The 15,091-nt window shown below is 48.9% G+C and overlaps 1 protein-coding gene across 1 annotated transcript; it reads right to left on the bottom strand.

Moving 5' to 3' along the window:
• Positions 1 to 476: 476 nt before the first annotated feature.
• Positions 477 to 14,868, bottom strand: LOC144501269 (uncharacterized). Its single transcript, XM_078224818.1, has 3 exons — positions 14,134 to 14,868; positions 10,510 to 10,695; positions 477 to 1,475 (listed from the first exon to the last, which is right to left on the bottom strand). The coding sequence occupies exons 1-3, from the start codon at positions 14,356 to 14,358 to the stop codon at positions 645 to 647; spliced, it is 1,242 nt and encodes a 413-aa protein (XP_078080944.1). The 5' UTR covers positions 14,359 to 14,868; the 3' UTR covers positions 477 to 644.
• Between the last annotated feature and the right edge of the window lie 223 nt (positions 14,869 to 15,091).

Genomic DNA, 15,091 nt, shown 5'->3' with positions numbered 1-15,091 from the left:
CTCCCAGTCATTCATGTAGATTGTAATAGTTGAGGTTCCAACAATGCTAGTTACAGTTTGCCAATAAAGAGAGAGTTCATTTTCAATAATGGGCTGTAACTTCCTGCAAGTGGCAATCAGGGTCAGATTGTCACTCTGTGCTCACCAACGCAAAGCGTCTTCAGTGCCTGTCTCGTCCGACCTTCCTGACTCTGGCTGGGCTCTTACCTGGGAACTACTGAGAGGCTGGGATTTGAGTCCCAGCGTTCCCACTGTCTTCAGGTTTTCAGGAATGCAGCTTCAGTTGAGAGAAGGGGAAGATGGAGAACTGCGCTCACTTACCAATCAATGCAATTAGCTGGGGTTGAGAATGAACAGTAAGGGATTGGTAACAAGTCTGGTGTTGTGGCTAAAATTGTTGCTATTTAATATGTGCTAACTGTTTGCTGATTCCTTACAAAAGGAATGTACCTATCCAAGAAGGATTCATGTACCTTACAGATAATTCGATCCTTTATTAGCTAGGGTTACAGATGTTATGTCACAACTGGCAAAATGTTAAAGCAACAGAGTCAATCTACTGACCAGAGGGGCAACAAAAGAGGACATATTGAGTGTAGAATGGTCACAGCAGCAAGCGGTTATGTTCAGGTATAGCCTGGGGTTTACGGTACAATACTGCTGGTTAGTTTTTCCACCAAGATGGGAGGTCTGAACAGGCTGTTGCAGATGGGTCTCAGTCTGCTCTGCTGTTCCTCTTCATACTCTGGATAATGGCCACAATTTGAATGGTGTCTGTCCTTTGCCCCATCGGGAATGAATCCTAGAAATTCTGGCGAGGTGGAGACAGTACAGGAGCCACTCAGCTTCGGCCACTGTGGTGGGGTTGGTCTCACACGCAGCCTGTCGGCGTTAGCACCGTGAAGGTCTGGCTCCCCATCCACCACCTGTTCCAGAGCTCGCACACCCTCTCTGTTCCCAGCAACCTGCTTTAGAGCTCTCCTCATATTGTACCTGGCAGGGATGAAGCTTTTACCAAAGTTGCCACTCCGGAAGACCAATGGTCTCAAAGCCTCTCTCAGAAGTGGCCTGTGAGTCTCGGGCTCCAGATCCACGTCAATCAGCTGGAAGACGGGCTTTACTTGCTGCCTGGGGAGTTGGTTTGGCTTCAATCTCTGCACTGCGGTGACATTTCCAAACTCATCAAACGTTATGCTGTTGTTTAATGGCCATCGGTTCTTCTGAATTTTTAGAACGTTCTGGAAATAGGAAGTCATCCTATAGACTTCACAGGGAGGCATAGGAAGCTCTTGAGTACAGGGTTCCAAGGCTTCTTGTTGGAACAACTCCTTTTCTGTCTTATCCAAAGACTTGGTAATGTTCTTCCGCTTGTCTGAATATAGAGTTTCCCGAAGGGGCTTACGCTTTTGTATTTTCTTCTTGACTATGGGGGGTGTTTGTGGTTTGTCTGGTTCATCAGCTTCCTCAGCCTCCTCCTGGTGTCAAAACACAAGGACAAAAGGGTTATCAGTGCTGGAGAAGAAAATTCCTTCCTCATAGATTAATTATTTACACAATCCTGGAATACTGTGTCCAAATCTGGACACCATATTTAGGAAGGATTTGAAGATTCGGGAGAGAGTACAGCAGAGATTTACTGGATGGCTCCCAGGGATGAGGAGTTACAGTTATGTGGGTAAACTGATGTGGCTCTCCTTTGAACACAGAAAAATCAAGAGATATGACATGCTACTGTGCAGAGGGACCTGGGGGTCCTTGTGCATGAATCACAAAAACTCAGTTTGCAGGTGCAGCAGGTAATCAAGAAGGCAAATGGAATGTTGGACTTTATCGCGAGAGGGATGGAGTATAAAAGCAGGGAGGTCATGCTGCAACTGTACAGGGTACTGGTGAGGCCGCACCTAGAGTACTGTGTACAATTTTGGTCCCCTTATTTAAGAAAGGATATATTAGCTTTGGAGAGGGTACAGAGAAGGTTCACCAGGTTGATTCCGGAGATGAGGGGGTTAGCTTGTGAGGAGAGAATGAGTAGACTGGGCCTGTACTCATTGGAGTTTAGAAGGTTGAGGGGAGATCTTATAGAGACATATAAGATAATGAAGGGGCTAGACAAGGTAGAAGCAGCGAGGTTATTTCCACTTACAATGGAAACAAGAACTAGGGGGCATAGCCTCAAAATACGGGGGAGTCAATTTAGAACAGAGTTGAGGAGGAACTTCTTCTCCCAGAGGGTAGTGAATCTTTGGAATTCTCTGCCCAATGAAGCAGTAGAGGCTACCTCGTTAAATGTGTTTAAGTCACAGATAGATAGATTTTTAACCATTAAGGGAATTAAGGGTTGGGGAGCGGGCGGGTAAGTGGAACTGAACCCACTATCAGATCAGCCATGATCTTATTGAATGGCGGAGAAGGCTTGAGGGGCTAGATGGCCTACTCCTGCTCCTATTTCTTATGTTCTTATGTTCTTAGGTGTTTAATACGGTGCAGGACATTGGGAGGGTAAGTGAGGAGGCAATTTCCAATTGCCAAAGTGTCAATAACGAGAGGACACTGATTAAAGATGACTGGCAAGAGGTGACACAAGGAAAAACTATAAATCAGAGTGGTTAGGATTTGCAATACACTCCTTGTTATGTGAGTGAAAACAGATTGACTCCAAAAAGGAAATGAGATAAAATGGCAGGGATCTGGGGAAAGAGTGGGGGAGTGGCATTAACTGGATCACTCCTGGGAAGAAGCAGACTAGCCTTGGTCTGCCCATCAGATTTCATTAGAACATAAGAAATAGGCCAATCAGCCTCTCAAGTCTGTCCCACCATCCAACAAGGTCATAGCTGATCCTTGCCCCAACTCCACTTTCTTGTCTGATTCCCACATCCCTTCATTTCCTTAAGATTTCAAAAATCAACCAGTCACAACCTTGAGTATATTCAACATCTGGGGTGGAGAATTCCAAATATTATGGTCTGAAATGTCTGATTCCTTCTTCTCAGGCAATGCCTTCCAGCTCTGGGCTCACCAGCCAAGGGAAACAGCCTCTGAGCACCTACCCTTTGAAGCCCTCTCAAAATCTTATGTTTCAATTGTCCTGGAGAGTCCAGAGAGTTAACCTCTCTCAAAGGACAACCCACTCACCTCAGAAAATAGATCAATTTAATGAATCTTTGTTGTAGCTTTGTAGCTTCTCTAAAGCAAGTACAACCTTCCTTCAACAAGGAGACCAAAACTGTACTCAAGTTGTAGACTCACCAAAACAGCAAGATTTCCTTACTCTTCTAACCCTCTTACATTAAAGGCCGAATACCATTAATGTTCCTAATTGCTTGTTGTACCTGCATGTTAACTTTCTATGTTCCTTGGACAAATCCCTCTGAACACTAATATTTAATTTTGCACCATTCTAAAAATGTTGTCTTTCTTCCTGCGAAAGTGAATTTCCCCACATAATCTGTTATCTTTTGACCACTCATTTAACCTACCTTTATAGAAACATAGAAGATGGAAGACAGAGGGTAGCAGTGGAAGGGAGAGTTTCTGAATGGAGGGCTCTGACAAGTGGCGTTCCTCAGGATCAGTGCTGGGAACTTTGCTATTTGTAATATATATAAATGATTTGGTGAAAAATGTAACTGGTTGACTAGTAAGTTTGCGGATGACACAAAGGTTGGTGGATTTGCAGATAGTGATGAGGACCATCAGAGGATACAGCAGGATATAGATCAGTTGGAGACTTGGATGGAGAGATCGCAGATGGAATTTAATCTGGACAAATGTGAGGTAATGCATTTTGGAAGGTCTAATACAGATAGGAAATATACAGTAAATGGCAGAACCCTTAAGAGTATTGATAGGCAGAGGGATCTGGGTGTACAGGTACACAGGTCACTGAAAGTGGCAACGCAGGTAGAGAAGGTAGTCAAGAAGGCATACGGCATGCTTGCCTTCATTGAGTTTAAGGCAAGTCATGTTGCAGCTTTATAGAACCTTAGTTAGGCCGCACTTGGAATATAGTGTTCAATTCTGGTCGCCACACTACCAGAAGGATGTGGAGGCTTTGGAGAGGGTACAGAAAAGATTTACCAGGATGTTGCCTGGTATGGAGGGCATTAGCTATGAGGAGAGGTTGGAGAAACTTGGTTTGTTCTCACCAGAACGACGGAGGTTGAGGGGCGACCTATTAGAAGCCTACAAGATTATGAGGAGCATGGACAGAGTGGATAGTCAGAAGCTTTTTCCCAGGGTGGAAGAGTCAATTACTGGGTTGAATAGGTTTAAGATGTGAGGGGCAAGGTTTTAGGAGTTATACGAGGCAAGTTTTTTTACACAGAGGGTGGTGGGTGCCTGGAACTCGCTGCTGGGGGAAGTGATGGAAGCAGATACAACATTGACTTTTAAGGGATGTTTTGACAAATATATGAATTGGGTGGGAGTAGAGGGATATGGTCCCCGGAAAGGTAGGGGGTTTCAGTTCAGTCGGGCAGCATGGTTGGTGCAGGCTTGGAGGGCCAAATGGCCTACTCCTGCTTCTAGTTTCTGTGTTATTAATTATTGTCACAAGTAGGCTTACATTAATGAAGTTAATGTGAAAATCCCCTAGTTGCCACACTCCAGCGCCTGTTCAGGTGCACTGAGGAAGAATTTAGCATGCTCCATGCACCTAATCAGCACGACTTTCGGACTGTGGGACGAAACCAGAGCACCCAGAGGAAACCCACGCAGACACGGGGAGAACATGCAGACTCTGCACAGACAGTGACCCAAGCTGGGAATCAAACCCAGGTCCGTTGCGCTGTGAGGCAGCAGTGCGAACCACTGTACCATTGCGTGGACACGTTACCATCAACAAAACAAGGCAGCAACAGACAGTCTCTCTCCCCACTAATCTTATAACAGAGGTAGCCATTGAAATTCATTATACCGGTGAAGGCACGAATGGCCACCATCTATTTCCGAAGGTGAACAATGGATTTTGACCAGAGACATAGAAACAAATGTTACCCTGAAATTGACGCATCAATGGGCAACCCCACAGGATTTAAGGTCTTTTGGCCTTTGGAAAGTCTTAACGTTATATTCCTGGACTCCCAAGTCAGTCTGCTGTTAAGCATTCAGCCTGTCAACACCAAAGCCGAACCCAGGCTGACAATAAAGCCTGTCTCAAGTTTAAACTTCCTTGAGGCCTGTAAGATTCCTGCCCTCGCCTGTAGAGTGGACCACGTATCTGTAAACCAACATCAACTTACTACACCATCACCAACTTTGAAGGAATTCTGTAACTCTTGCTTTCAGCTGGCTGAACCCGCTGAACTAATTCCTACTTGGAGTGTGACATTCATGTGAATTAATATCCATGAGTGGGATTCGAAGTGCTGTGATTGGGCGCATGGCTGATCTGAACTAGTGCATGAGAATGTCGGGGTGAGCGTCTCAGCATCATAACAATATTGTGTCAGATCAGGTCAACGGGCAGATGCAGGAGTCAGACACACAGCCACCAACAATTAAAGTTCCAATTCAATCCCAACCGATTGGGATTTTTAATGGCCCACGCACTGCGATGTTTGGCACACGGGACAATCGTCCTTCGCACTTTGGCATCATTCATGACCCAGGATGGGATGAAATGTCCAGAACATGATTGAAGGTTGAGGAGTTCGGTATTGCCATCAGTTTGTAGTCACATTAGACACAGTTTGTAGCGTTTCTTGTGTGGAAATATCCTTTGAATAACACTCCTTGAGGCAGCTCCACAGCAGATGTCAGCTCTCAGGGAGTTTGTTTCAAACCGCCCTCCCACACCCTCACTGGTCCCGGCTGCCCACTCCCCTGCCTCCCCCCAATACGGAATGCCTCACGCTGGCTGCCAGCTCATTGGTCAGTCACAGTGAAAACCCCTGTTGGAAGGATGGAAAATTTTCGGATTGGAGGCAGGTTGCTAGCGGTGTGCCGCAGGGATCAGTGCTTGGTCCTCTGCTCTTTGTGATTTTTATTAATGACTTAGAGGAGGGGGCTGAAGGGTGGATCAGTAAATTTGCTGATGACACCAAGATTGGTGGAGTAGTGGATGAGGTGGAGGGCTGTTGTAGGCTGCAAAGAGACATAGGTAGGATGCAAAGCTGGGCTGAAAAATGGCAAATGGAGTTTAACCCTGATAAATGTGAGGTGATTCATTTTGGTAGGACTAATTTAAATGTGGATTACAGGGTCAAAGGTAGGGTTCTGAACTGTGGAGGAACAGAGAGATCTTGGGGTCCATATCCACAGATCTCTAAAGGTTGCCATTCAAGTGGATAGAGCTGTGAAGAAGGCCTATAGTGTGTTAGCTTTTATTAACAGGGGGTTGGAGTTTAAGAGCCGTGGGGTTATGCTGCAACTGTACAGGACCTTGGTGAGACCACATTTGGAATATTGTGTGCAGTTCTGGTCACCTCACTATAAGAAGGATGTGGAAGCGCTGGAAAGAGTGCAGAGGAGATTTACCAGGATTCTCCCTGGTTTGGAGGGTAGGTCTTATGAGGAAAAGGTTGAGGGAGCTAGGGCTGTTCTCTCTGGAGCGGAGGAGGCTGAGGGGAGACTTAATAGAGGTTTATAAAATGATGAAGGGGATAGATAGAGTGAACGTTCAAAGACTATTTCCTCGGGTGGATGGAGCTATTACAAGGGGGCATTACTATAGGGTTCGTGGTGGGAGATATAGGAAGGATATCAGAGGTAGGTTCTTTACGCAGAGAGTGGTTGGTGTGTGGAATGGACTGCCTGCAGTGATAGTGGAGTCAGACACTTTAGGAACATTTAAGCGGTTATTGGATAGGCACATGGAGCACACCAGGATGACAGGGAGTGGGATAGCTTGATCTTGGTTTCAGATAAAGCTTGGCACAACATTGTGGGCCGAAGGGCCTGTTCTGTGTTGTACTGTTCTATGTTCTTAAGCCAATGAGAGGAGGGAGAGAATTTCACGTCCACTTCCTGCCCCACTGGAAATTCAGACCCACGTAACTTGTTTCTTTTTGTTTTAATTTATCCCGAGCTGTACAACTCTTTTCTTGGTGCAGTGTGCGTGTGGCATGAATCTATGAATAAACAATACTTCTGATTTCATCCGGCAGACAGTTTGTTGCGAGTCACTTTTGGGTTTGGGGAAACAGGCCTCAGCCAATTTCAACTCTTAAAACACTTCTACTTATGGAGAGATGGTGAGAAAATGAAGGAGTTCAATTTGCTTCTCTCCCCTCTCTGTAACAGAAACTGAGGTCTCAATCAGAGAGAGAATCTATCAGGGAGAGACCCTCGTTCTAGAAAGCAGCCCATCTGAGGGTACCACCTCCTCTGGCAACGAGTTCCAGCCACTTACCACTCTCTGTGTAAAAAAACTTGTCTTTCACATCTCCCTTAAACTTTCCCCCTTTTACCTTAAACCTATGTCCCCCAGTAATTGACAATTCTACCCTGGGGAAAAAGACTCTGACTGTCCGTTCTATCCATGCCTCTCATATTTTTGTAAACTTCTATCAGGTCACCCCTCATTCCCTGACTTTCAAGTGAAAACAAGCCAAGTCTCTCCTGATAGCAGTACTTATTTAGCAATAATTTACTGACCGTTCAGTTTGGGTTGTGTCAGGGTCGCTCTGCTCCTGACCTCACACCAGCTTTGGTTCAAACCGGGACAAAACATGGGGCCTGGAACACACTGCCAAGTGAGGTGGTTGAGGCAGTTGCGTTAGCCACATTTAAGACTTATCTTGATAGGCATATGAACAAACGGGGAATAGAGGGATATGAGCAGTTGGTCTAGATAGGTAAACGTGATTAGCACAGGCTTGGAGGGCTGAATGGCCTGTTCATACTGTACTGTTCTTGGTTCTTCGTTTGAAAAGAGCTGAATTCCTGAGGTGAGAATGACTGCCCTTGACATCAAGGCACCATTTGACCGAGTGTGTCAAGAAGCCCTGGCAAAACTGGAGTTGATGGAAATCAGCAGGGATTCAGTGCACTGGTTGGAGTTATAACTAACTCAAAGGAAGATGGTTGTGGCTGTTGGAGGTCAGTCATCTCAACTTCAAGACACCATTCCTGAGGGTAGCTGCTGTCTTGCAGGTAAATTTGAAAGTCCAGCCACTTTGACAAGCCAGGGAGAGGGTAGGTGTATGAGGTTAGTGGGCAGGATATTGGGTTGGGGGTTTGGGTGATTAGTGGTGGGAGGGGTGGCTGGTTGGGGATGAGGTGGTTTGAGGGGGGGGTTGGGTAGTTTGGGAGGGGGGTGATCAGTGGAGGTTAATTAAGGGTTATTTTGGGCAGTTGGGTGTGTGTGTGGCTGGTCGCTAGTTGGCGGGTGTGGGGTCCTGTGGGGGAGGTGGGGGTTGGGGGAGTGGGGGGATGGGGGAGTTTGTGGTTGTCAGTACCATCGTTACCCAGGAGTTAGAAGTGGTTTTAATTATTCTAACCTTTCCTGGGTAACTGTTCTGACAAGACAGTCAGAATCATCGAAAACTCTGATTTAAATCTGAGTAGGTGTTTCCCAGTGCACAGTAGTTTCCCCATCAGAAGTTTCAATTTTCTGTGCGACTCCCACAAAGTCCTGGCGTGGAAGCTTTGGAATGGGTTCCCCAGGAGAGCTCTGGGGTATCACCCAGGTACGATGCCCAGGAAATCAGAAATCATGGATCTTAGCGTCTTGGTTACTTTGCACTCATATATCTGTAACGGTTTTTAAATCAAATCTTATTATGAACACTTCAGCATTCAGATAATCACTTTGAATTTGAAGAATTTGCCATCGTCTCTGATTTGATCATATTTACTAACTCGTTATTACTGTTAAACTGTTCTGTCCAGCTTTGCTCATTCTGTCCAGCTCTGCTCATTCTGTCCAGCTCTGCTCATTCTGTCCGGCTCTGCTCATTCTGTCCGGCTCTGCTCATTCTGTCCAGCTCTGCTCATTCTGTCCAGCTCTGCTCATTCTGTCCAGCTCTGCTCATTCTGTCCAGCTCTGCTCATTCTGTCCAGCTCTGCTCACTCTGTCCAGCTCTGCTCACTCTGTCCAGCTCTGCTCACTCTGTCCAGCTCTGCTCATTCTGTCCAGCTCTGCTCATTCTGTCCAGCTCTGCTCATTCTGTCCAGCTCTGCTCACTCTGTCCGGCTCTGCTCACTCTGTCCGGCTCTGCTCATTCTGTCCAGCTCTGGTCATTACTCTGCCACTCAACTCTATGATTTCAACCTTGAGATTCACAAGTTTTCACTCACTGGAAAGCCTTCCCCTTCGCCTGCCACAACATTGTTAAAATTCATGTCCCTCCGGAACTTTAGAAATACAATTGGCCAGGACCCTGCTCCAGCCCATCCCACGGGAACAATCCCCTCTTTCCCCAGTACTGCTGTTGGTCCTCGATGAGTCAAAGCTCTTTGACTTTCTGGTCAATTTACGTTTGGCTCAGGCAGTGATGCAGAGGTCCTCCCAGTCTGAATCACCAATAAACTTCACCTGGAATAACCAGTTCAAAGAACAAAGAAAATTACAGCACAGGAACAGGCCCGTCGGCCCTCCAAGCCTGCACCGACCATGCTGCCCGACTGAACTAAAACCCTCTACGCTTCCAGGGACCATATCCCTCTATTCCCATCTCATTCATGTACTTGTCAAGACGCCCCTTAAAAGTCACTATCATATCTGCTTCCACTACCTCCCCTGGCAACGAGTTCCAGGCACCCACTACCCTCTGTGTAAAAGATCTGCCTTGTACATCTCTTTTAAAACTTGCCCCTCGCACCTTAAACCTATGCCCTCTAGTAATTGACTCTTCCATCCTGGGAAAAAGCTTCTGACCATCCACTCTGTTCATGCCTCTCATAATCTTGTAGACTTCTATCAGGTCTCCCCTCAACCTCCGTTGCTCCAGTGAGAACAAACCAAGTTTCTCCAACCTCTCCTCATAGCTAATGCCCTCCATACCAGGCAACACCCTGGTAAATCTTTTCTGTACTCTCTCCAAAGCCTCCACATCCTTCTGGTAGCGTGGCGACCAGAATTGAACACTATATTCCAAGTGCGGCCTCACTAAGGTTCGATAAAGCGTCAACATGACTTGCCAATTTTTAAACTCAATACCCCGGCCGATGAAGGCAAGCATGCCGTATGCCTTCTTGACTACCTTCTCCACCTGCGTTGCCACTTTCAGTGACCTGTGTACCTGTACACCCAGATCCCTTTGCCTATCAATACTCTTAAGGGTTCTGCCATTTATTGTATGTTTCCTATCTGTATTAGATCTTCCAAAATGCATTACCTCACATTTGTCTGGATTAAACTCCATCTGCCATCTCTCTGCCCAAGTCTCCAACCGATCTATATCCTGCTGTATCCTCTGATGGTCCTCATCGCTATCCGCAAATCCACCAACCTTTGTGTCATCTGCAAACTTACTAATCAATCCAGTTACATTTTCCTCCAAATTATTTATATATATTACAAACTGTTCCTTAGCTCAGAGTTTTATTTGGACTCTTTGTTACCTTTTCCGAATGTAGGTAGTAGCCCATTAGCTCTTTGCACAGTGGAGACATGGCCTGCACCCCTCGGTGTTGGGGCTGATCACTCCCACACTGTGGTCTGGCTTCGGCCCCAGCAGGGATTACAGTCTGGCCTTCATCCTCGCTTCCCAAACAAACGCTGTCTGCAGAAGCCTCCTTGGGAGTTTCCTAATTGAAAACATGTGATTGTTAAAATAATTTCATTCTCACAGTCTCAATTCCCATCTGGTTATGCAAATGTCATTGGTAACCATTATACCTCCACAGTTAGATAGTCAGAGATTCAAGCCTCACACTAGAAATGTAAGCACAGGCCAACACTCTCACTGCCAGTACTGAGGAACTGCCGCACTGTCAGAGGGTCAGTACTGAGGGAGTGCTGCACTGTCAGAGGGTCAGTACTGAGGGAGTGCTGCACTGTCAGAGAGTCCGTACTGAGGAACTGCTGCACTGTCAGAGGGTCAGTACTGAGGGACTGCTGCACTGTCAGAGGGTCAGTACTGAGGGAGTGCTGCACTGTCAGCGGGTCAGTATTGAGGAACTGCCGCACTGTCAGAGGGTCAGTACTGAGGAACTGCTGCACTGTCAGAGGGTCAGTTCTGAGGAACTGCTGCACTGTCAGAGGGTCAGTTCTGAGGGAGTGCCGCACTGTCAGAGGGTCAGTTCTGAGGGAGTGCCGCACTGTCAGAGGGTCAGTACTGAGGGAGTGCTGCACTGTCAGAGGGTCAGTACTGAGGGAGTGCTGCACTGTCAGAGGGTCAGTACTGAGGGACTGCTGCACTGTCAGAGGGTCAGTTCTGAGGGAGTGCCACACTGTCAGAGGGTCAGTATGGAGGAAGTGCTGCACTGTCAGAGGGTCAGTACTGAGGGTGTGCTGCACTGTCAGAGGGTCAGTACTGAGGGAGTGCTGCACTGTCAGAGGGTCAGCACTGAGGGAGTGCTACACTGTCAGAGGGTCAGTACTGAGGGCGTGCTGCACTGTCAGAGGGTCAGTACTGAGGGAGTGCTGCACTGTCAGAAGGTCAGTACAGAGGGAGTGCTGCACTGTCAGAGGGTCAGTCCTGAGGGAGTGCTGCACTGTCAGAGGGTCAGTACTGAGGGAGTGCTGCACTGTCAGAGGGTCAGTACTGAGAGAGTGCTGCACTGTCAGAGGGTCAGTACTGAGGGAGTGCTGCACTGTCAGAGGGTCAGTACTGAGGGAGTGCCGCACTGTCAGAGGGTCAGTACTGAGGGAGTGCTGCACTGTCAGAGGGTCAGTACTGAGGGAGTGCTGTACTGTCATAGGGTCAGTACGGATGGAGTGTTGCACTGTCAGAGGGTCAGTATGGATGGAGTGTTGCACTGTCAGAGGGTCAGTACTGAGGGAGCGCCGCACTGTCAGAGGGTCAGTACTGAGGGAGTGCCGCACTGTCAGAGGGTCAGTACTGACGGAGTGCTGCACTGTCAGAGGGTCAGTACTGAGGGAGTGCTGTACTGTCATAGGGTCAGTACGGATGGAGTGTTGCACTGTCAGAGGGTCAGTACTGAGGGAGTGCTGCACTGTCAGAGGGTCAGTACTGAGGGAGTGCTGCACTGTCAGAGGGTCAGTACTGAGGGAGTGCTGCACTGTCAGAGGGTCAGTACTGAGGGAGTGCTGCACTGTCAGAGGGTCAGTACTGAGGGAGTGCTGCACTGTCAGAGGGTCAGTACTGAGGGAGTGCTGCACTGTCAGAGGGTCAGTACTGAGGGAGCGCCGCACTGTCAGAGGGTCAGTACTGAGCGAGTGTTGCACTGTCAGAGGGTCAGTACTGAGGGAGCGCTGTACTGTCAGCAGGTCAGTACTGGGGGAGTGCTGTACTGTCAGCAGGTCAGTACTGGGGGAGTGCTGTACTGTCAGCAGGTCAGTACTGGGGGAGTGCTGTACTGTCAGCAGGTCAGTACTGGGGGAGTGCTGTACTGTCAGCAGGTCAGTACTGGGGGAGTGCTGTACTGTCAGCAGGTCAGTACTGGGGGAGTGCTGCACTGTTGGATGAGATGTTTAATCGAGGCACCTTCTGCTCTCTGGGGCAAACGTTGAAGATTCCAGGTCACTGCTGAAAAGATTAGTGGAGTTGACCTTGTCCAAAAATAACACCCATCTGCTGCTGCTCATTGTGGAATTTCCTATATGAAAATGGGTTGCTTCAATTGCAGACTAATAAAGCAGTCACTGTCATCAGATTGAGAGCAACGTGTCAGTGATGGGTGTTGGGGGAACATTGTTGGGGGGATATTGTGGTTCTGAGGGTGAAGGGTGTGGAGGTAGAGAACAGGTCCCTCAGAATGGAGGGGAGGAGGAGGTCTGGGTGGGGAACGTGGTCCTCAATGTGGGAGCATGCAGGGTTTTACTGAGAATGGGAGCCATGGGCTCCCGGTGCTGGGGGGCAGGCGTTTGGTGAACTGCAGGTGGTTACCGAGCATGGAGGCAGGGGGTGGGGTGGGGTGGGGGAGTCACTAAGAGTAGGTCGGTATCACTGAGGTTTGGGTTGGAATTGCTGAGGGTGATGTGTCGGATGTTGAGTGAGGGCCTGGTGCTGGAGTGTCTCTCTGGATGTCTCAGTCAGCACGCTGTGTCACTGGAGAAGTCCCAGTTTACAATGATTTGGGGTGCCAAGGGTCAGCAGGCACATGCTTGCAGGACAGGAGGAGGAGGAGCTGGGCAAGAGCAGCCTGGCTCATGGGGCACTTTAAGGAATCTTTAAACATACCCTTGAGTAGACAACTCCTTTAAAAATCCATGACAATCGAATGTTCTGCCCAGGGGAGCAATGTGTGAGTGTGTGCGCAGTCAGCCAAACCCCAGCCAGCAATTTCCAAATTGGCCGAGGGAAGTTGGAGCTCAGGCATTGGAGAGAGACACAGCAGCGAAGCAAGGAAATTCTGCAGCTGGGGCCAAGGCCTGCAATGGTGCCCATCCAAACTGGCCCTCTGCACAACCTTGACCCAGGCCTGCAATGGTGCCCCTCCAAACCTGGCCCTCTGCACAACCTCGACCCAGGCCTGCAATGGTGCCCCTCCAAACCTGGCCCTCTGCACAACCTCGACCCAGGCCTGCAATGGTGCCCCTCCAAACCTGGCCCTCTGCACAACCTCGACCCAGGCCTGCAATGGTGCCCCTCCAAACCTGGCCCTCTGCACAACCTCGACCCAGGCCTGCAATGGTGCCCCTCCAAACCGGGCCCTCTGCACAACCTCGACCCAGGCCTGCAATGGTGTCCGTCCAAACCTGGCCCTCTGCACAACCTCAACTTTCATCATTCTGCCATTGACTTAACCCAGGGAGACATTCTTAAGCCATACTGTGGATATGGGTGTTGTTGACATGGCTGCTGTCCCTAACTGGCCCTGGATATGAGTGTCCCAGCTCAATCACTTCCAAAGAGAGTTAGGATTCAACAGTTTTATTGTGGGACTGGAATCAGACACAACAAATCCCGGCCAGATTTCAGGCACATTTACCTTCCTAAAGGACTTTAATGAACCAACCCACTGGTTCCATGCGATTTACTGATAATCTCTGGGTTATTAGGTCAGTCACATTCCTATTACAGATCTGTTATCAAGCAGCAATATCTAAGTCTGTTCTACCTGTTTCCCCAGGGGTGGTGTTGATAGATTCCTTGTCAAAGGAACGGAGCCCTGGGACCAGCAGTCAGTGATGCAGGAAACGGGCTCCTCATCTGCCTGCCAGGACGGCTCCAAATGAACATTTCTCTCTCCGGAGTCTTGTGTCAGGAACTGCCATTCAATAATCTGCAGGATGGCATCCTTGGCTTGAGAGATGGTGAATGGCAACAGCTGAGGAAGAGACATGCCATGAAAGAGAAATGATGCAGTGAACTGTCAGTGTAACAGTGAGAACTATGATGTGAGACTCTAGCCAAATAGCAAAATGTCACTGGAGAAAAAACGCAAAGAACGCACCCAGAGAGTCCCGCACTCCCCGAGAACACACCCAGAGAGTCCCACACTCACCGGGAACACACCCAGAGAGTCCCACACTCCCCGGGAACACACCCAGAGAGTCCCAAACTCCCCGGGAACACACGCAGAGAGTCCCACACTCCCCGGGAACGCACCCAGAGAGTCCCGCACTCCCCGGGAACACACCCAGAGAGTCCCACACTCCCCGGGAACACACCCAGAGAGTCCCGCACTCACCGGGAACACACCCAGAGAGTCCCGCACTCACCGGGAACACACCCAGAGAGTCCCGCACTCACCGGGAACACACCCAGAGAGTCCCGCACTCACCGGGAACACGCCCAGAGAGTCCCGCACGCACCGGGAACACACGCAGAGAGTCCCGCACTCACCGGGAACACACCCAGAGAGTCCCGCACTCACCGGGAACACACCCAGAGAGTCCCGCACTCACCGGGAACACACCCAGAGTCCCACACTCCCCGGGAACACAACCAAAGAGTCCCACACACAACAGGAACATCCCAGAGAGTCCTGCACTCCCCGGGAACACACCCAGAGAGTCCCCCACTCCCTGGAAATACACCCAGAGAGTTCAGCACTCCCCGAGAACACACCCAGA

Source organism: Mustelus asterias, chromosome 1 (assembly GCF_964213995.1).
Source record: "Mustelus asterias chromosome 1, sMusAst1.hap1.1, whole genome shotgun sequence".
Lineage (NCBI taxonomy): Eukaryota > Metazoa > Chordata > Chondrichthyes > Carcharhiniformes > Triakidae > Mustelus > Mustelus asterias.
Note: the sequence above shows the minus strand (reverse complement) of the source record. Positions and strands in the feature narration are given on the sequence as shown.